This window comes from Acanthisitta chloris, unplaced genomic scaffold (assembly GCF_000695815.1).
Source record: "Acanthisitta chloris isolate BGI_N310 unplaced genomic scaffold, ASM69581v1 scaffold2282, whole genome shotgun sequence".
NCBI classification, from domain to species: Eukaryota; Metazoa; Chordata; class Aves; order Passeriformes; family Acanthisittidae; genus Acanthisitta; species Acanthisitta chloris.
In genome coordinates, this window is record NW_008661998.1 from 10,228 (window position 1) to 33,218 (window position 22,991).

General features: G+C 37.0%; 1 protein-coding gene across 1 annotated transcript in view; it reads left to right on the forward strand.

Moving 5' to 3' along the window:
- Positions 1-22,556, forward strand: part of VRK1 (vaccinia related kinase 1) — a 25,841-nt gene extending 3,285 nt beyond the window's left edge. The window contains exons 3-12 of the mRNA XM_009070414.1: positions 2,645-2,714; positions 3,108-3,195; positions 4,216-4,324; positions 4,463-4,555; positions 6,160-6,292; positions 7,516-7,636; positions 8,543-8,601; positions 9,406-9,598; positions 14,586-14,674; positions 22,474-22,556. Of these exons, the coding sequence (XP_009068662.1) occupies positions 2,645-2,714; positions 3,108-3,195; positions 4,216-4,324; positions 4,463-4,555; positions 6,160-6,292; positions 7,516-7,636; positions 8,543-8,601; positions 9,406-9,598; positions 14,586-14,674; positions 22,474-22,556 (1,038 nt within the window). The remainder of the gene's footprint in view (positions 1-2,644; positions 2,715-3,107; positions 3,196-4,215; positions 4,325-4,462; positions 4,556-6,159; positions 6,293-7,515; positions 7,637-8,542; positions 8,602-9,405; positions 9,599-14,585; positions 14,675-22,473) is intronic.
- Positions 22,557-22,991: the final 435 nt, after the last annotated feature.

Consider the following 22,991-nt stretch of genomic DNA (forward strand, 5'->3'; position numbering starts at 1 on the left):
TCTTTTCTCCACTTTGGGCTCTGAATGTAAGAGTTGCCCAACTTTTGGGTTGCTTTGATGCTAGATTCACTTTTTTGCAGCATTTTGTAAATACCTCCATTGCTAATCTCCCAGATGACTACTCACTTTTAATTTGTCTTTTGTAATTTTGTCTTTATGGCAGTAAAGAGTAGCCCCAGTCTTTGTGCTAGCCTCACAAATGACCCATAACACATTATGCCTCTACAGTCTAGTATAACACAGCCACAGATAAGAGCCCATTTTCTGATGCCTGGGTGGTTGCTAGTTGATCCATCAGCTGAAGCAAAGTGGTTAACAGCTTTGAACAATTATTAGTGTTTAACAAAATATGTGCTCCTATAGTAACGTTCCTCAAATTAAGCTATTAAAGCAGGATGGAAATTGGCTTAGTCTTTGACATATCCTCATAGTATTGATGTCTGAGCAGTATGAAATGAATCACAGTTTTTATTAAACAAAGAAATGCTTTTTAACATGTGGACCTTTCAGATGTCATTGTTCAGGAGTGGATGCAGAGTTTAATTACACTTCATTAAACTGCTGACTGAAAAAGAGCAGAATTCTTAAAATACTACTTGAAATTTGTTGGGTTTTGACATGTACTCCATAATCTCCTCCACTATGATATCATTTTGAGTAAGGCTTTAATTTCAGTTTTATAAGTCATGGGTTTAAAATGACTCTGGGCATAAAGCTGTAGAAATTTGTGTCTGCAGTCTGTTTGGACTGGTATGGCAAATATTGGGCATTATTGTGTGAGCTTTTTTAGCACAGCATTTGCATTTATTTATCTGTATGTAGTATTAATGGTGGTATGGCAAAACCTTTTCATAGTCAAGATGAAGATCTGCTTTGTGGTTGAATCATTCATCCATTCTCTCAAGTATGAAAGGACAGCAGATTTTCAGTATTTGCTCTGACCAGAGAAAGATTCATCTTTTTTTTTCAGCACTAAGACTTATTTTTTTGTGGAATAATTTATTTATAGATAAATATTATAAGAATTTTTAACATGTACATTTTTGCTGTATTTTCCTAAGAAAATGACGTTGTTTAAATGTACATAAATTGAATGAAAATGGTATATATTTTATATTCTAATTAAGTTAGAGTACTAATGGATTATGCTATTCAGAAACAAGTGAATAGGACAAGTAGCTTGTGTTCAAGATGACTGCAGTATAAGAATTCAGCTATTTAACCTTCTCCTCTGCGTGGGTAATCTGTATTGCTAATTTGTTGTCCATTGTGGATAAACAAACTAACTGAAAGTAAATGTGCAGGTACCACAGTTTGTGTGTGTTGGCTTAGCTGGTTTTGCTTTTGTTGTTCTGTTCTGGTTCGTGGTGTAAGTCTGACTGTTGGTCCATGAGGAGAGGGCAGAAAACTGTTGTCCTCACTCTGTGGTTTATCAGGGCAGTGCTGCTGGAGAGAGTGAGGTGAAGATAGGCTGGAGCTTTGTAATCAAGGGTCCAGGCCTAGGAGTGGTGCCCTGGCTGGTATCTGCTCTCATGCTGACCCATCTTCTGACCCTGCCTCGGCCCGTGCTCTACAGCTCACGTTCCTGGGTGTGTTTGATCTCTTTACATTGCTGTGTTAATGTCAGACAGCAGTAAACCTCTGTTAGCTGAGTGACACAGTCTGGCCTTTAGCAATTTTCTGGATCACTGCACCTGCATGTAAAAGTTAAAATTAAGGCCATTTAAGATTGAGGTGTTATCTTGGAACTTTTCCTAATGTCACGTGATTATATTCTTTCTGGGTTTCTTTGCCAGTAGTTGCATACATTTTACATATTATCGGAGATACAATGAATTTGGACATATATGAGTAACTAGACTAAAATAAATTGTTTAAGCTCATCTCAAAACCAATCACTTAAAAATTGCAAGAGTTAAATGACTTTTTTCTTGTACTAAGTTCTGGAAATGCAGAGTTAAGGTACTTATCCATTTGCTGTTCTTGCAGTATTTCAAAGCTTTGGTGTTTTCATATGAATTTCTCGAAGTTTACTTGTAATACTTGGTTCCCATGGATTTGTCCCTTGAAAGTGGAACTGAAATACCTTAAGTTATACTAAATCCAAGCTAGAGGCTGAAGTCAGAATTGGGGTAGTTCTTTAAGGGAAGTTTTGAAATCCTGTAATTTTTATCTTGATCAACTAATATATGAAGGGAGCAAAATGCCTTATGTTCAGTAAGAATTTAATTTTTGTTAAGGTTTTCTTAATTGACTCATTTCAGGTGTTATTTTAAGCTCACCAATGGCTACTGCAACTGATGCAATCCAGCTTTAATCTGGAAAATCTGAGATAATGTTGTTTAATGTTTTGTGCTAAACTTCTGCCAATTATTGGTAATATTTCTATACATTTCAGTTAATTTGTTATTCCTTAATGTTTTGTTATGGGACAGTATTCTTTGATATGCTCAATGGTAAGCAATTTATAACAAAAAATACTTTTGAAAGCTAAAAGGGAAATACTCTATTGAGTTTATCAGCACTGGGTTGAGCATTTCAGGGAGAATATGGGATTTTAGGGTGAATATTACATTTTGTGAGCTTTTAATAATTATTAGGCACTGACACAGCAGTTTTTAACTAATGTTAAATTGTCTTAAAGGAACCCAGCCAGAATGGACCTCTTTTTACTGAGTTAAAGTTCTACATGAGAGCTGCTAAGCCAGATGAAAGTAAGCAGTCTATTAAAATGTTTCTAATGAACTACAAGTGTTAAGGCAAATAGAGCCCGTAGCAGTAAGGCTAAACTTGAAGAGAATCTCTGTAGATTATTTTCCAAATTGTTTTTAAATTATTGAAATCTAGTTCGTACATTTAGTAAATTAGAGGTGTTTGATAAGAAGTTCTTTATAGTTGTGTTGATGGTATTGTCTAAGTTGAAACTCGAGTTGCATCTCTGTGTGTACAACAGATGTGCCATTAACTTGCCAGTGTACTTTGCATACATCTTTCCATGAAATCAGCAGCTCACATGTATGCAGAAACTGTAAGCTATGTGACTACTCCCTTTTCTTTAAGTCTCTCCTGATGCACACTCATGAACTTGCCTTTATTTGTATTTTCAGTTCAGAAGTGGACTAAGTCCCATAAACTGAAATATTTAGGTGTACCAAGATATTGGGGTTCTGGCTTGCATGAAAAAAATGGAAACAGGTGAATATATCTTTTGTTGGCAGTATTGCAATTTATTTCATCCACAACCACTATCCCTTTTAACCTAATTTACTTTATAAGATGTGTTTTGCATTTACCTTCATGTTGTTAATTTCTGCTGCAAAGTTTAATGTTTATGACAGTGTGTGTTTAAGGAATATACTAATGGATATATTTTATCTGTATTGTTTGTTACCCCTATTTGTGTCTATTATATTCTTTCTAATTTAGTTTTCATTTGTCTCTAACATTGCTTTTATACCATGATGCTCTCTATATGTGTTTTAGAAACTTTGTATATTTTAATTAAAACAAATTCAACTTCTAATGTATCAGTCCTTGAATAATAGGATTTAAAAACTTTAGAAACGCAGAAATATCAGTGTTTCAGTAGGTCCTCAACAATAAAACTAATGTAAAAACAACATTAATTTTGAGAGGCAAAAGTAAATATAGCCATTGATTATTTTTTTCTTTAACCCCACAAATAATTGTTTCTTTGCATTCAGTGTTTAATGAATGAATTTCTTTAATATATCCTCTATGAACTCTTACAGTATCAGAACCAGATTGGCTATAGCAATGAATACCAGAACTCTTTGGCTAGTGAGAGGTTTTTGTTGTTAATAATAGGTTAAAAAATAATTTGCGATAGATTTCAGAAAATTAACTTTTTAAGTAACCATGTTAAATCACTTAGAAGAAAAGTATTTTTATAAGTAAATTGGGCTTGGTTTTGCCTATGGTGAGTTACCGCTGGGGTGTTTGTTACAGTAGGAGTACTTGTTACTGTGTTGCATAACTAGAATAAAGAGCAGATCCTTTGATGGATGAGTTTTTGACTAGGTGATGTGAAAAAGGTAAGAACTGATGTGCAGCATTAAAAAGAAGTCAAGTGTTTCCCACAGTTTCTTTTGATACATTGTCAATCAGTAATTTATATAGTTAACACGCAGATAAAATACTTTGCTAAGTACAGTTCAGTAACTTTGCTGTTTGTTTTTCCCCCCTTGAATTTAGTTATCGATTTATGATAATGGACCGATTTGGCAGAGATCTGCAGAAGATTTATGAAGAGAGTGCCAAGCGATTTGCCCGAAAAACTGTGCTACAGTTAGGCCTGAGAATAGTAAGTGTAAAATCCAGGCTGTTTTCACACTGTGTGTTCCCTGTGCAAGTGGCTCCGCTCAGTCCCACAGTTGTGTGATACAGGTCCTCTGCTGGGGTGTCTCGGGTACTGCACTTACACTGCTGCTCTGTCTCTTAGCTGGATACTCTGGAATACATCCATGAGCATGAATATGTGCATGGAGACATCAAGGCCGCAAACCTCCTTCTGAGTTACAAGAACCCTAATGAGGTATTTCTGATGCATTTTATTCCTCATGTTTTAAACCTTCTATTTGACAACACACGAAAGTGCTTTGAACCTGTGAAATCTAGCAGAAGCTCATTTTTAAGAATGTATATGGTAACATTATTTCTGCTTGACATTTATATCTAGTTAATATTCTAGGATTTTGTAATGCATTTTGCTGGACAGTTATCAATTGACTATTTGGCCTAAATAATATTCTAGAGAAATTCTCAAGATTAAAACAAAATTGACTGGCAAATAGGTATTTGCAGGTGGAAGCCTAAAATTATATAGCACACTGGTAAATTATGTTTGCCTGTCTGCATTGTTACCTCATTCCTTTGTTCAAGAAATCCATCAGATAAGTGTTCTGTTACTTGGAAAAATTGGTCTTTAAGGTGTTGATTGTTCCACTTGATTTACGGAAGTCTTTCATTTTTCTGCATTTTTAACTGTCTTTGCTGTTCAAACAATGCATATTAGAGTTTGAGAATTATATATGTGTTCTTGCCCAGATGTTTTAGCTCATGAAATGGGTAAAATAATTTCAGTTCTCTCAAAGTATCTGTGGTGTTAGTGAGGAGTAGTAGTATGTAGTATTGTCCAAATGGGACAGCTGACTTGGAAGAGGGTAGGACAGTAAGTGTGTTTATAACTCAGTGGACATGATTTCCTTTTTTGCTTGTTACCTGGAGTTTTTTTATTTATTTAATTATACTGGTGCTAAGTTACTATTTTACTGTACTTGTCTTCTGTGTCAGTAAGAAATGATTTCCAGGTGAGACTGGTGTATGAAGAATAGTAAAACATCTGACATACTTTTTTCAAATCATGTGTATTATGATTAGTAAATCACCAGGAAATAATTCTTTCAGCTAAAAAGAACTCACTATTTTTAATACCTTGCAAGAAGTTATGAGAATGTTTGGGAGTTGCATTTGTTTATTGCTAGTCGAATCCTGGGCTGCATCCAAAGAGTGTGGGCAGCAGGTCAAAAGAGGTGATTCTTCCCCTCTGCACTGCTCTTGTGAGACCCGCCTGGAATACTGCACACAGTTCTGCTGCCCTCAATATAAGGAGGACAAGGAACTGTTGGAGCAAGTCCAGAGGAGGCCATGAAGTTGTTAAGAGGACAGGAGCATCTCCCCTGTGAGGACAGGCTGAGGGAATTGGAGCTGTTCAGCCTAGAGAAGAGAAGGTTGTGTGGAGACCTCATAGCAGCTTTTCAATATCTGAAGGGCCTACAAGGAGCCAGAGAGGGACTCTTTGTTAGGAACTGCAGTGATAGGACAAGGGGTAATGGATTCAAACTGAAGGAGAGGAAGTTTAGGTTAGATATTAGAAAAAAGTTTATAACTCTAAGGGTGGTGAGACACTGGCACAGGTTGCCCAGGGATGTGGTGGCTGCCCTGACCCTGGCAGTGTTCGAGACCAGGTTGGACGAAGCCTTGAGCAATCTGATCTAGTGGGGAGGTGTCCCGTGGCAGGGGGTTGGGACTAGATAATCTGTAAGGTCCATTCCATACCTTAAATTCTATGATTCTATGATTTGCTTTTTTTGGTTTTTATAGTTCTTTAATCTTCAAATTCCTTGTGGCAATTACTAGGTGTACTTGGTGGATTATGGACTTGCCTACCGATACTGCCCTGAAGGAGCTCACAAAGTATATAAAGAAGATCCTAAAAGGTGTCATGATGGAACTATTGAATATACCAGTATCGATGCACACAAGGGTGTGGGTAAGGATGTTAAACTCTTCTCAGCAATAGGCATCTGTGCATCCTTTTTTGTAAATACAAAAGACTTTACGAATCTCAGTGCAACAAATAAACCAAGTTTCTGAATCTGGAAAAATGTTGTTCTCTATAGCCTATGCTGGTATTTTTCTTTTTTTCCATTTAGTAGCTTTTACTTACTGTATTTTTAATATAAGTAGAGTTCCTTAATTTATAAAGATTGCTAAAATGTTTAGCAAATTGCATTTTGTTAACCAAGTAGAAATGGAGTAGTCCATGTGAGATCTTGATAGAAAAATGTCCTGTTTTCAGGAGACAAATAGTTTGTTATAAATATGAAAAATATTCTTGGTTTTAGCTTAATATTTAGATTTTAACAAAACTTCATTTGATTATGATATATTTCATAATTATGCCTTTAGTCACTAAACATCAGAAGGCAAGAAGTGAGAAAAGGTGGAACATGGAAAGGACAGGTCTATGATTAAACATTGAAGATTTATAGTGAACACCAATTTAATTTTCTTAATTGTAAAATTTTTAATTAGCATAGAAGTTCTGCAAAAATGAGTTGTTGAAAATTATTGTTTGCTTCAGGAGGAACTGTTGCATCTATGCTTAAAGCTGAACATGAGCAAAGTTGTCTTGCCTATTTATACTTCTAGTGTAGTCTGTGGTCAATGTACATGGGGGTTGTTTAGGGGTTTTTTTGGTTCATTGTTCATTTTTAGGTGTGATTTTGGTTTTTCTATTTTTTGTGAGGGCATAGGGATCTGATCTCTTACTGTCCTCTGTTCACTTTTCAGGCCACATAAATTAATTTGTCATTGCGAAATATTTTTTTAGGGAGATGGGGTTTCAGCACTACCTTTTTATAGAAGAAGGGAAGTAAAAACTGTTTTGAATAGAAAGTCAATCACCTCACTAATTTGTTCTATTTTTTGCACAATCGGAGTACTTAAAAAGCTTCCCAAATTGGGATAACTGCAGCATGTCATGTCTCTGAATAGAAGAAAGAGATTGATAAAGGACTTTAAATGAAGCTATCCTTCCAGATGTAGGAACAATATTTTTTTCCTTCTTGGCTTTTATGCTGAAATAAAGAAATACAGTGATGTTAGATGGTTAACTTTGACTTTCTATGGTCTTTACAAGTTGACAAATTTTTGCTGTTGTTAAACTGTATGTGCTTTATTAGCTGTTTTTGTGTGTGTGTGTGTCTGTAGCACCATCGAGACGTGGTGATCTGGAGATCTTGGGTTACTGTATGATCCATTGGCTGAGTGGCCATCTACCATGGGAGGATAATTTGAAAGATCCAAATTTTGTCAGAGACTCAAAGATCAGGTGAGGAACTACTTGTTGTCTTTGTTTTTTTGAAAACAAAAAGCTCTTACTGTAGAAATGTTTTGTGTATTCAGTATGTTCCCTGCCAGGGAGGAGACTATGGCTGTATTTACTCCCCGGTTTCCCTTTATCATGTCTCATCTGTCCTTGAATTGTAATTAAATGTCACTTGTACTGTTCTACCTTCTTCCCTTGCATACACGAGATGATTATTTGTCCACTACAGTATTGTTGGTTTAGAATACTGCCATGGTTAAGCCAAAAAGCTGAACCTTACTGGGTGCAGATAACCATTAGTCCTGCCTTTCAGGAAGGGAAGGGTTGAGTGTGAATGGCCTTTATAACACCATGCTCTGAAGTCAGTGGCAGAGGTGAGAGCTAAAGGGGAATCTTAAATATCTTTGAGCATCATTCCAGCTAGAGCCCTACTATTGTGGGATTTTTAAATTACTTTTCATTTTGTCCTCAGCCTCACTGTTAACGTTCCTTCGTCTTCCCCTCAGCCCTGATCAACTTTCTCTTATCAGATATTTAATATGAAGAAAGCTGTCCCAGCACAGCAGTTTCTGTCTCATTAACAATTATTTCTTATCTGGGTTCCTTAGCATTACTGTGTGAGGGTTTAAAATGGACCAGTTTGTCAGTCTTCTACTTGCTTGTTTTTCTAAGAATCAAAAACTGTTGAACAAAAACTTGCTGTATTTCAGGTATCCCATCTGGCATTTGTCAGGTTCTCAAATGCACTGCACACATGAAAACAGCTGTACTAAGTCACACCAAAGGTTTATGTAGTAGTGTTTCCTGACTCTGACAGTGGCCCAAGCTGGGTACTTGGAAAGTTAATCAGAACAGGGCAAGATTAAGCATTCAAAAGTAGCAGTAGTTTTAAATACTTTTGTTTTTCAGATGTAGAGATAATGTTTCCTTTTTGATGGACAAATGCTTTCCAGGGAAGAACAAACCAGGTAAGAGGAGCTATTTTTAAATTGTTGTTTGCTTGGGTTTGTACCAGTTTTTCTTGTTGATCAAAGTGGCATGAATTAAATTGTTGCTGAAGAGAAGTTGAGACTCTTCCTTTTGGCTGCAGCTGTATGAACTGCAAGTGCTGTGTTGCTTCTGACTAGAGACAGTATTAATTGCAAATGTGAGATACGTAAACTGAGTTAGAGATTACAAACTGTAATGTAATTCAAAATTGAGATATAGATTATTCCTATTTGGCATTGGTGATTTGCTGAGTACATTATTTTTTAAATAAACCCTAACTGTTAATAATACACTTTCTTGGGGTCTTAAATATTTAGTTATTTCCAGCTATAAGTTCAGAAGAGTTTTCTATAAAATGTGACTTGCCTGTTTTTTCAGTGATCTAATGTTTCATGTATTATTTAGTATGTTTCAGTCTTGAACTGATGGAGTTTTGGGATAACATTGAGTTTTATTTTCCACATTTTTAAATAAAGGCCTAAGAAACACCATGTAAACAAGCACTCATTGGTGAAGATTGGCCTATTACATTTTTTTTATGGCTGTTTTCTTCATTGCAATGAATGTGTAAAAAACAGTGATGCTGTCATCACTGGGTAATGAACCTTGGGATAATTTTTTTCTAAAACATGTTGTAGTAAAGACATAATTATTATGAGTTTATAAATAACCATTTCAAAATAGCATAAGTAGTGCATGCATAATTTCTGTCGCTTTTGTGGTAAAAGTGAATGATTAAAATGTTTTCCAATAGAAATTAATTGGAGATGCCATTTCTTTAGATGAAATAGCCAAATATATGGAGAAGGTGAAGCTACTAAGCTATGAAGAGAAACCTGTTTATCAGCATTTCCGAGAAATACTTCTGCAGGGTCTCAAGACCATCGGGCAAAAAGATGATGGAGTACTTGACTTTGGTGTGGCAGAGAATGGAGACTTACAAACAAATCCTGTGCAAAAGGTTTTATTCTCAAAGTTCATGTCAGTTTTTGTTGAATTATTTTTGAGCTGAGTTACAGTGGTATTGGAAATAGGTGTCATAACTTCATCCACTAGGAAATAACTAAATAGAGAAATGTCTAAGTCATAGAATCGTAGAATTTTAGGGGTTGGAATTGACCTTACAGATCATCTAGTCCCAATCCCCTGCCCTGGACAGGGACACCTCCCCACTAGGCTCATCCAGCATGGCCTTGAACAATGCCAGGGTCAGGGCAGCCACCACATCCCTGGGCAACCTGTGTCAGTGTCTCACCACCCTTAGAGTTAAGAACTTTTTTCTAATATCTAACCTAAATCTCCTCTCCTACAGTTTGAACCCATTACCCCTTGTCCTAGCATTGCAGTTCCTAATAGAGCTCACCAGCTCCCTTGTAAGCCCTTTCAGATGTTGAAAAGTTGCTCTGAAGTCTCCACAGAACCTTCTCTTCTCCAGGCTGAACAGCCTAAACTTCCTCAGCCTGTCTTCTTATGGAAGATGCTCCAGTTCTCTTATGAACTTCATGGCCTCCTCTGGACTTGCTCCAACAGTTCTATGTTGAGGACACCAGAACTGTGTGCAGTATTCCAGGTGGTGTTTCACAAGACCAGAGTAGAGGGGGAGAATCCTCTTTTGACCTGCTGCCCACACTCCTTTGGATGCAGCCCAGGGTTCCATTGGCTTTCTGTGCTGAGCTCACACTGCAGCTCATGGACACTGACTCATCCACTGTCTCTCCCAAGTCTTTCTTCTTCTTCCTGGTCTCAGTTACTTCCCCACCCAACCTATAGGTGTGCTTGGGTTTGCTGTGGCCCAGATGTAGGACCTTGCACTTCATTTTGTTGAATTTTGAGGTTTGCATTTTTCCACCTCTCAAGGCTGTCAAGGTCTTTGTCATACACATTATTTCTCTATTTCAATTTCACTCATTGTTATTAAAGCTTAATACAGAATGATGTTTACAGGTGTACTTTCATAATAGATAGTACCCTGGATAACAAAATTTGTAAACCTAGTTGTAATGACATTTGATGAACATTTGGTTAATTTACTTATTTCCTTAAATTGGTAAAATATCCAGATGGATCAAAGTATGTGTAAGGTAAAATTAGTCTAGGTTTTGTTTCATTTTAGTTTCCTTTCTGTGACTAGTTCAAAGCTTAGTTTTAAGTATACGTCTTTGTTGCAAGTAGTTGATTGTGGAATACACATATTAAATTCACTGTGATTTACTCTGTTATTTATGAGTCTTAACTATATTGCTAGGCTAGGGGTATTTTATTCCTTGTATTTAAGAAGCCTTAAACTCTGGATTTGAATTCCCATTTGAATATAGCATTAAGAAGTTTTTAAGCTTTAGGGAAAGTGTATGTCAAAATGACTTTTAACAATAAAAAGTGGTCAAATAATGGGACAATAAATATTGTCTCATATTTCAAACTGCATTTATTACTTCTTTATTTACATTTTTTAATAGCAGGTGAGCAGTTTATTGGTTCCTTTAGCATGAACCAGGGAACTGAGAATTATAATACAGGATAATAGTACAGGAATGTTTCTTGCCCAGTGACATGATCAGCAGTGTGTTAAAGTCATCTGAGGATATATACCCAGATTTTCATACTACTTTTTACCCAGGAAATAATATTTTGGCTAAAACTGTACAGCTGTGGTCTCTATACTAATATTTTCTGCTGAACTGAGTGTGAAGATCTGTTCAAAAGGAGAGTTCATTAGCATGAGTTCTTCTGTTCCCCCTGTGGTTCGACGTGGTTTGAGACCTGTATTTTGGGGGAAAAAATAATCTGTTTTTAATGGTTGGCTGGTTTCTTTGCTGAGTAAGTTGGCCTGCTGCAGAGCCAACATCTGTGACCTTTAATGTCCTTGTCCAGCAGAGATGTTTGGTGCTTGTTTTCAATGGAATAAATTTCAAAAGTCGTATTTCTTGAGCCATTGTCAGTCAAGGCCGTTCCCAAAGGGAGGGATAATACTTATCTGTAGGTTCTTACCTACTAGCATCAATTAGGAGTAAATGTTTACAATGTTGTTTTTTTTTTTTTTTTTTTTTTTTTTTTTTTTTTTTTCATTTCCCTATCCACAGTCAGCTTGCTCAGTTGTCACAAATATGTTCAAGCCCTTAGATAAAACAGTGAATGTTACTGGCCCATTCGAGTAAGTGTTTTTAGCTGTTCACTTTGTGTTTCAGTGGACTTCATGCAAACTGCTTCGTGCCAGCTACTGCTGGAGTGTCCAGACAGAATTACATTGGTTGAAATCAGGTTGGCATAATCTTTTTTTCTTTTGACCAGGTACCAGAACAGATGACTCTGCCTTTCCTATGGATTTTCTAGATCTTGCAACAGCTGTGGTATAGGGTAGGGTAGAAGAATAGATTGTGTCAGTCCTATCAAGGCTGTATTTTTCACTTTTCTTCAAGAATGAATGAAAAGAGGGTCTTTGAGTATCTGTTTGGGATCTCATGCTACTAGTTTTTCCTTCCAGAGGGTATCAGATATTAATGAGAGTATAAGAGAGCAGGAAGACAATTTGTGCAAGTTGAGAACAGCAGGGCACTTAAAAACACAGAGGAAAAAAGGAAGAACATAAAATGCTGATTAAAAGTACTTAGATTTTCAGCTGTGATGGGGAGCTCAACCTGATGACTTAGTGTTTTAAAGATAAGCTCCTAATTCCAAACTTTTAGAAACTGCTTTTGATAAAGATAACTTGCCTTGGATCAGAAGCCTCTTGCTTCTGAAAGCCAGTACCTTCTAGCACATGCTGAATTTCTTTTGGCATGCTTAATGTCTAGTTAAAAGAAAAATGCAGTCTGGCATCTACCTTTGAGAAGATTTTGACCTCTGATACAGAATGTCTATCATATTTAGTCTCTACTGATCTTTTAATCACAACAGGTCTTAACACACGTACTCTTCATTTCATTTGGTGCAATCTACCATAATATTTTCTTAACACGGTGTTATTTGGTGTTCTGAAGTTATGCTGCTTCATAGCTAGGAGACAAGATTTCTAGCTTCAGTGTAGGCATGTTCTCAGAGTGTAGGATTCTCCTGTGCTTTCAGCTCATATAGCTAATTGAGCCATGGTGGGCATTATCTGTGGTATGAGTGTGGTGGTTTGGAATCTGTCATTCTCCAGTATGGGGATCTGGGTAAAACCCACAGATGTCTGCTGTATTAAAAGTTAGCATTTTATTTTCTATATCATGACTCAAGTTTCCCCAGATGTGTAAGTAAAGGAAACAGTCTACAGTTCTGCTGGAGGTTTTTTACTTGTTTGGGTTTTATTTGTTTGGTTTTTTTCCCCCCCTGTATAGTAAACACATGTTGGTTTCTGTATGTGGTATTCTGTGACAGTTCTAGCAAAAGAAGCAGCAAACAGTACCATGTGTTGAAGAAAGTATTTTGAGCTCTTGACTAAATTATTTAGAGCAAGGACCACGTCTTACTGTTGCTCAGTGCTGAAGAGTTGCTGTGAAATATTGGGAGTAAACTAGAAAAATATGGATCTTAGTGATTTGTGGTTCCTTCTAATATTCAGGTTCAGCTGTGCAGGTGTTGCTTGTGTCAGATAAATGCTGCTTGATTTCTATGCTATGTAATTCACCTGCATCAAGATTAAGAAACCACTTTTTATTAAATAAGCTTGGAAACAAGATAAATGTATTTTGCTTTTGTGTAGCATGTATTGAATATCTGTTTTTCTGATGAGTGTTAAAACGTTTCCTAGTACAATTGGGAGGAATGCATTATCTCTCATATAAAAGCAGTACAGTGCTGAAATAGTCCTCCTTAATTTTGGTCAGAATGAACAAAAGTGTCTGTGTTTATTCCTGCCTAATGCATCACAAATCTGCTGACATGCTAACCTTGGAGTCTTGGCTGGCGGTAATCAGGCCTGTGCACCGGCAGGAAAGATGTACCTAATGCACTCCATCAGTGCAGTTTGCATATGGAAGTTCTCACAGGGGAGCTGCCCTGTGCCAGCTGAGGGTTACCTGCCCACTGCAGTTATTGTATGTAATTATCGAACCAATCTGTTCAGCCCAGCAGGGTTTAGATGGTAATCATGAAGCAACACTTCGGAAAGGAAAGATGTAATGCACTCTCCCCTTCTCTTGTGAGCTGTGTGAAGTTGTAGCCACTTTTAAAGCTGTATTAGTAAAGCTCTGGTCTGACACAATAAAAAAAAAAAATTAAAGGAAAAGGTAAACTCTTCCAGTGCTTGTCAGTTTTCATCTGTGTCTGATAGAGATCAACTCATCCTTTGCAAAATTCAGGGCTTTAAAACAATAACCTTCCATAACCACTTTTATCTTACTATTGCAAAGTATTCTTAATTGTAATACACAGATAATAAGAGTTCTATTCATTTAGAGGTTTTCGGATAATGTACCTTGAATAGAGTTCAGATTTCCCAAGTACTTCACTTAGGAGCAGAACCCATAGTTGCTATTAGGAAAAAATAGTAATGCACTGTCAGTGGGTGTTAGCTACTTTTAAGCTGTGCAAATAAAGCCTTAAGAAGCAAAGATCCCGATAAACTTGAATTTAATGGGGTGTAATTGCTTTTAAAAAAGCCAATTAATATCAACTTAGGGTAAAATGTTTTTGTGTGTTCTTTAAGATTTTTCAGATTGCTCCTTTTGTAACAGTTACTCAATGTAAATTAAAAAAGCAGGTTGTGATCATAAAACCTCATGTTTTCATACATTAAAATTTCAGCTCCTAATGTGATCTGCAGGTAGGGGAACTGTTCTTTTAAATTGCCTTTTCTTAGTACTAGTATTCTTGTGTTAATATACAAATTTTCTCTATGACTGGGAGACATTTTATAATGTTTTAAGAAATAATGCTTATAATTAGGGAATACCTTATGAGGATACTATGTACTTTGTGTGGCCTTTCCTGTTCTTGAATCCAATTGCCTTTTTTCTTTTATTTATTTATTTTTTCAGAGAAGAAGAAAGGCAGCAGCTGCAGCCAGTGAGAGCAGTGAGGCAGAAATGGAAGACAGAGGAAGTCCAGAAAAAAGGAAAGCTGCTACTTCTAGTAAGTCAGAAGATTGTTCTGACAGTCACATGTACTGATGTGGCAGGATACTTTGGCTAAGAGCCAGACTCCTACACAGCCACTTTCTCTCCCTTCCTCAGTGGGACAGAAGGAGAAAACAGGATGAGGAAACTCCATGAGTTGCAACCAAGATGGGGAAATTGATTACTATTTACTGTTGTGGACAAACCAGATTCAACTCGAGGAAAATGAATTTCTTGTAAAATTAGATAAATTTGGGTAGTGAGAAAGGAAATAGCCATTTGCTCCAATGTAAGCTCTCCCAGGATTTTCAGGGGATATCTGCTCCATCCTGGTTCCTTCATGAGCTACAGGGAATATCTGCTCCAGGGCAGTGCAGTGCCACCTCCTCCTCTGACTTTGGTGTTCCATCTGCTGTTTCTCACTCTCCTCCCTGCACCACTGCTCCCCATCTGCCTGTCCAGTGTTTTTTCTTCCCTTTCTTAAATGTTTTCACAGAAATGCCACAAACAAATCTGTCCAAGCTTTGGCCTGCAGTTTTGGTTTGTTCTTTTTCCGTCAGTCATTCTCTGCTCCATTCTCATTTTTGTCCTCCCATCTTGTCCAGTTCGCTGTAAAAACATGCTGACTCCTCAGGATTCCTCATCACAATGTGTTAAAGCCAAGGGCTAACAGCAGCAGCTTCCAAGAGCCAGTGGGTTTAAAGGAAAGGATCAGCTCTAAGGATAGAAAATGCTGAAGCTATTATTTTGACATAATTTGCTATAGTTTCAGTGTTGTCTGGAAAAAGTCATGGACAGATAAAGTAGGATTATCAAAAATCGAGATCAGAAATCTTCAGCACATCTGTATAGGGTAAGCTGATGGTTAATGTCTAGTCAAACTGCTTTCTGGGTCTAACCTTCCAATACCTTCACATAAATGTGAACTGAGTTCAAGTAATTGCAAAGGTATTTTTCCTGAAGAATTTTTGGTTGATACTTTTGAGTAAAATGCCAGATGTCTGTGGTCACGTGGTCTAAAAATAATAAAGCAGTAGCACTGGAGTCTACCCCACAACAAATCTGCTTGTTTAAAAAGGGTTTGATGGAGTATGGCAGAATGGGAAAATTTAACCTTTCAAAGACAATAGGTTACAGATCTACCCTAGGACATTTAATCAAACTGTATGGTACAAAGTACAAGGAATGAAGCTAATGTTACTCCAGGAGGTGACACAGCTTTGTTCATTTTTAGCTGTTCACATTATAGTCAATAAAACCAGTGACTATTTCTCTTACTTGAATGCCTTTTGACTTGTTGACTTCAATTTATTAAGAATTCTCTAGTCTGTCAGTGGCTGAAAAAGTGTTTAATTAGATTATACTATCTTCCAAGGCAATACAGTTATTTAACATGATGCTGACATTTATAGTTTTAGCATTTTAGGTATTTAAGACTTTTAAACAAAATATTTAATACTGCTGACTTTTTTCTGGTTGTGATTTAATACACTTGTGCAGAACAGACTTTCATTTTATATAATATATTATAGTACTATTTTCCTGGGATTGTAGATTAAAATTCTTATAGACAGAGATGAAAAAGAACTTGAGGAATTGCAATCCAGGTGGTGGCATCAGCTTTTTCTAAATGTTGTGAGGTTTCTTCAGACTAAGTAAAGGTATTTGTGAGGCTGCATATATTTTCAACATCAGCTTAAATTAAAAAAACCTCCTCTTGTCAATTCAATAGAATTACAGGTGAAATGGTTCTAATTTCACATTTTTATACTACCCAACTTAATAAAAACCAAGTGGGGGGAGTATATCAAACAATTTCAGGTGAAATGTGATACATGTACTTACTCATTTGGTTCTCTCCAAATTTGGAATTAAAAACTTTGCCACTTATTACATGATTCAGAAACCTGTATTGAAGGAAAAGGTCAACTGTTTCATAATCTTCTGATTTTGATGCTTTTGATAATTTGAAAATTGCTGATTATTACAGACATGCATAAAACTGTATTTCCAAATCTGACTAGTTTAATGTTACCATGGACTTGTTTCTCCATTATGATATTAGTCCTGTGACTAAAAACTAAAAAAATCCTGAAGTTTTCTGTCCAGTAAAATGGATATTTTCTTGATACCTCTAAGTTGTAGAATTCGAAGCTTAGCCATGTTTTAAATGTTCTTGAAGTGCTTCTTTATTGGTTTCTAAGAGAGATAAATATGGTGGGACAGGGATTGCTCTTCAGGTGTTCAAGCAACATCTCTGGAGTATTTGAACATAAAGCAGTGGCAAGAAGAGCCATGCAGCCTCTTGCTGTTCAGCTCCTCAGCATTAACCACATCTGACTATGCACTTTGTCCAACCCAGTCCAAAAGATCAGTTGTCCCCCAAAATCCTGATCAGCTGTGCAGCAGTTTGAGTACACCACCAGAGTGCTCAGTGGCTGCAGGCACTCTGCCTGTAAAAAAATCTGCTACTGCTGGGGCTGGGGAGACCCCACACTTGGTGGGGGAGGAAGAAAGAATGGCACTGAGAAAGGACATGTGGAAATGCCATTGTTCATTCTCTTTTAAAATAGTCAATACCTCTAGGGGTTGGAATTCTGCATGTCTGTATTGCTGAATAGCATCTACCATGTGAAGGCCTTTGGCCACTCTTATGGTGTAAGTAAAGAACTGTGTGAACAGCTCTGATATGAAAACACCCATACTGATGGATTGGTTAGAAGACCTCCCAAAATGGAGGTTTAATAGTATTTCTCAATTAATAGGTACTTAGCTTTGTGTTTATTTGCATTGCATGGCTTTACATAAATCAGTATCTGGGTTATTGTCTTAAACTGTTTTTTCTTTATTCAAGCAAGATTTATTACTTAATGTTGGATTAAATCTCCACTTAGGAGCATTTTTATATTTAGAGAATTATTGGCCTTGTCATCAAGCTTTAGGAGAAAGCAAATTAAATGTCTTTGAGCTTGTTTACAGTGCCACTTGTTACTTGTCTTTCCACTCCATGCCAGTGCCCACATTATAGGTAGATTTTCTTTCCTCTCAATCTTAGACCCTAAAAAAAACTTTATTCAGCAAAAGCTATACTGCATAATAGTTCTAATTGTGTTACACATCTGTTCCTTCTTGTGAAGGATTTGGTATTGACCAGTATTTGTAACAGACTCCAGGAGTAAGAAGGTACTAGTCTGAAAACTGTATCCATCTGTGTGACTGGTGACTGAAAGATCTGTCCCTTTCTGTGCCATTCTTAACCTTCCCTTACCTATCTCAGGAATGTTGCAAGTTAAATGTTATAATGTCAGAGTTACATGATCTGGTTTTAGAAGTTAGAAGCTTCTGTTTTGTGGGTGTATCTAGAAATTAACAGGAAGATTTGGGTTTTAAAGCAGAAAAATACTACTCTCAGCTGACAGAACTATTTACAAACACTTCTATATTTTGCAGTAACAATATTCAAATACTATGAATCAATCTGTGTCTTTATCACCTGCCCCAAGATTGTTTGAAGATGTTCAAAAGCTGTTTAAATTAGAAAAAGTGTGGTTGGAGATGCTTTTAAGTATAGAGGTTCTTAAATATTATGGTGGTAGAAAGGTTAAAATAGTTTTGTTTTACATTTAATTTATCTTCATGGTTCTTCCTGAATAATAGTTTTCCTTGACAATTAGCAAGTGATAAAGTCACTGAGAAGCACCTTGAACATGTGCTACTTATAATAATGAAAGAGGCAAAATAAATGTCCAAGATGTAAAGTCTGGGAGTGTTCTGTGTACTCCTGAGTCTGCTTGGAACACAGTTTTCTACTTAGTCTACCTTTGTATTGTAAGCTTGTTTCTGTGCAATATCTTCAGACCGTTTTTAGCACATAAACACATTTAAAATGTAAATAATTTAAATTCCTTGTTACAATTCTTGAGACTTTCTTGTATTTGTGACTAATAAAAAGTATTAAAACAAAACACCTTCTGAGGAAAATTTTCCATGGTTAAAGTTTTGAGTAATAGCCCCTCAGTTCAGGAGGGACATTGAGGTGCTGGAGCAGGTCCAGAGAAGAGCAGTGAGGCTGGCGAAGGGACTAGAGCACAAGTGCCATGAGGAGAGGCTGAGGGAGCTGGGGCTGTTCAGCCTGGAGAAGAGGAGGCTCAGGGGAGACCTTATCACCCTCTGCAACTCCCTGACAGGAGGTTGGAGTCAGGTGGGGGTTGGTCTCTTCTCCCAGGCAACCAGCAGCAGGACAAGAGGGCACAGACTCAAGCTCTGCCAGGGGAGGTTTAGGTTGGATATTAGGAAGAGATTTTTTCCAGAGAGAGTGCTCAGGCATTGGAATGTGCTGCCCAGGGAGGTGGTGGATTCACCATCCCTGGAGGTTTTCAAGCTGAGACTGGATATGGCACTTAGTGCCATGGTCTAGTAACCACAGTAGGGTTGGATTTGATCATCTTGGAGGTCTTTTCCAACCCTGTTGATTTTATGATTCTATGACTTTATATGTCAACTAACTCATTTGAGGAAAGAAAGTGATGTCTGCTTTTTTAGTTGTTTTCCTGTGACCTGAAGATGTATTGCAGTATGCTGAACAAGTATTGCAAATCTTAAATTTGCAAGTGAAATTTTTCTACAGGAAAGAAAAATAGTACTGCAGTGACTCAGATTCTTACAGGGAACTAACCTTTTTCAAGATTCCAAGTAATGTATTTGAATTAAACTTTTTGCCTCCTGCAAACTGCTGTGTGATGAAGAGGAGGGCTATTTATAGGCCCATGCTGCACAGAGCTACTGATTTATGTGTGTATGTACAACTGTTTTGAAATGCCTTCAGTAAAGCAATTTCTTCAAATAGAAGCAAACCAGTTGAAGTTTCATCTGGAACAATTTTATATTAAAATGTTTAAAAGAACACTCATAGATTTGGTGATATCTGTAAGAAATACAGATGTAAAGTCATCAAATAATACATTCTTGTGTTCTGATGTTTTTCCATATGAGAATATGAATTTGTTGCAGGAAAGAGAGGACTTGCAAGAGCTGAGTATCTAAAGCCAAGCCCCATCCCAGAACTCTACAGACTATTTTTTTTCCTCTCATCTCCACCCCACAATCATATGTATCCTGTACTTCAAGTCCATATTTGCATTCTTCTGGTCTCTCTGTTCTTGTTTTCTGAGTCATATTTCTGAATTTTTGTAGAAAAAGAACTGCTGAGAAAAGAGAACAAGCAAACTAACCAAAACTACTGTTTGTCACCATTGCAATTTCTTTTAATGATTTTCAAGAGTACTGAAGAATTCTTGTTTGAGATGTTACACTACAAAGTTTTTCCAGTTATTCAGGGATTCTGTTTTCAGATATTCTAACCTCTGATGTAACTCAGAAGTCACTGTTAACACCTAAATCCATACCTGATTTCATCTGCTTGATGGCTGTATTTTCATATTCAGACTCTTTCACTGTCCTCCTTTTTGTCCAAGGAAGCAATTAAGTGGGAAACTTGGGGCTCTGGTTTTTACCAATGGAACCTCTGTAATTTTACAGAAACTTTGATTTTTTGACTTGAGCAGAGTTTTATTTCTCCTACTAATAAGACTTCTGTGTGTTTCTAAGATGGTGTATGTAGAATGGGAAGACAGAATGAGAAGGGACATCAAGACAAGATCTGCTCTATACAATTTATATTGGTGTTAATCTTTAAACCTCTGTGATTAAAATTCTAAAACGTCCCTGACCAGTACCACTTGTGATACTTAGCTATTCTTACTACTGAAAAGGATTTGATAAGGGTGGAGTATTTTATTATGATTTTTTTTTTTTAGTACTTAATATGAATTTCCCTTAAGCTTGGTAGTTGTCCTAGCCACAGGGGGCATGAAAATCACTCTCATTTTATGCAGCAAACTTTTGCACATCACCTCTCTCTTCATTTTATTTTTTTTGCATTCTTCAGATAAGCTAGTTAATTGTTTTTTATTTGTTTGGTTTTGTTAGAGAGCTGGAAACCATTTCCTGCTCCCCCCCATTTTTCTCAGAGCTTTCTTGGAGGATAGAGCCCAAAACTATACACAGTTCTGCTGGGTTTCTTCCATGCAGTTGGTTTGGTTTGCATTGTTCTCCACCTCCTTGCATTCCTCAAGTTTACTCATTGAGCTTGAGTGATCAGTGACTCATGCTGCTCAAAGGCTGTTGTCTTATGCAAGCAGCTTCTTTCTTAAGGACTTCCATGAATCTCAGCTTTACCTGGTTTTTTGCCTGTACAGTTGACAGGAACTGGAATTTATATATAGTTTTACAAGCAAGAACTGAAGTAGTTAGGCATGCTGTCTTCAAGGAGGCATTTAGGATTTTAAAAAAAAAAGTTAAAAAAACATGACTAGGAGATGAAAAACATTTCATTGTTACTGTGTTTGTAAAAAGGTAGGAATTTTTATTATGTGTAATATTTTCTGTCAAAGTGACTGCAGTTGAATGTGATTCACAGAAATGAGCTGTGGTGTTTTGTTTTCTTCCTTTTCCCTGCTAGTGGGCAGGAAAGAATCAAAGTGCAGAGAGGTTTTTATTACTGCATTTAAGTATGGTCTCTTTGAACAACCTGCCTGCCAGGTTTACTAGGAATCTTATGTAGATGGCATTATTCGTTACCTTTGTTAATAAAATGTTGTCAACTCATAGCTTGAATCTGTAGGTAAAGTTGCACTGATAGCTGAGCTGGTTTTAACAGCTTAACATTGCCAAAAATCCTCCTTTTTTTCCACCTGTGTGCCTTCCACCTGCCTTCCACCTCCCCTTCTATACTCTCCACTCAGAACTGTTTAAGATGCTGCAGCTAACTAAATTATGAGAATACAACACCAGAAAAAACCCAGTTCATTGCTAAGTGTCCTGGCTCTAGCTGGGATAGAGTTAATTTTCTTCCTAGTAGTTGGTACAGAGCTATGTTTTGGATGTAGTATGAGAATAATGTTGATAACACAGAGATGTTTTAGCTGTGGCTGAGCAGTGCTTACCCTAAGTTAAGGACTTGCCACTTTCCTGTTCCCTGCCAGCGAGGAGAGGAGGATGGCCAGGACAGCTGCTCTGAACTGGCCAAAGGGATGTTCCATACCACAGAACATCATGCCCAGTATATAAACTGGGGGAGTTTGCTGGGGAGGGGTCACTGCTGAGGGATGGGCTGGGCATTGGTCAGTGGGTGGTGGGCAAATGTGTTGTGCATCACTTGTGGGTTGGGTTTTTCTGTGCGTGTGATAACTCCTCTCTTTCCTTTTATTACTGTTATATTTTACTTTATTTGAATGACTGAACCATTCATATTTCAGCTCCAGGTTTTTTTCCTTTTTCCAGTTTTCCTCCCCGTCCCACTGGGAGGGAAGGGGGAGTGAGTGACTGAGCTCTGCATGCTATGTAGTTGCTATCGGGTTAAACTGTGATATCAGCTTACAGTGACATCACATTACAGAGCTGGATCAGCTTAGCACAAGGTCCAAAGAGCACCAAAAATGGCTTAATACTAGAAGGCATTACAGCACTAAAAGGTGGCACATGAGGAGGAAGGAGGAGTTCAGGTTTTGAAGAGAATGTGATTCTTTTGGTGAAGGTGAGCTATTAAAATGGCTTAAGTACAACATGTAAGAGATCAGTGCCCAGAAATAGTTGTAGATTCTTCTGTGTCCATGTCATGTGTTTCCTGTCCCTCCAGTCAAAGCTCAGTGAATGATTTGAGTTGATCTATCCTCTTTAAGACCACAAATATCTTCGTGTGATCTGTTTCTGTTCTTTAACAAAAAGTCTTGTCTTTTTCTTGCGTTTGAATTTCAGGTGCAGGAGCTACCAGGGGTCGGAAGATGACCTCCCCAAAACCCAAGAAAAGCACAGCAACTAGGAAGAGAGTCCAGAAGTAAATAATAGATGGAGCAACAAAGCTGACTTAGTTCTGGGGATTCTTTTTGTAGCTGGAATCTTTTTCTTTCCTTTTTTAAATGATGAATCCTGTAAAAACATGGACTGCTGTTTGTACCTGTTTTTGAAGAATAAATGTTTTATTAAAATATTTGCATAATTTATGTGTACTTAAATACAAATGCAAAATTTTGCCAGCTTCTGAAGTGGGTATGAATTTTTATTCTTTATATACATGAATTCATGTCTTAGAGGCAAACTAAAAGAAAGTGCTTTTTTTCTGCTTTACACTGTAGAAAAATAAGCCTGATTTCATAGTTTTGTTATGGGTACTATATAAGGAACAGCAGTATTGCATCTGATTTCTTTGAATGATGAGTAAAGTCTTATTGGAGGTCTTTTAGATGTACACTGAGATGAAGTCTGAAGTGGTAGAA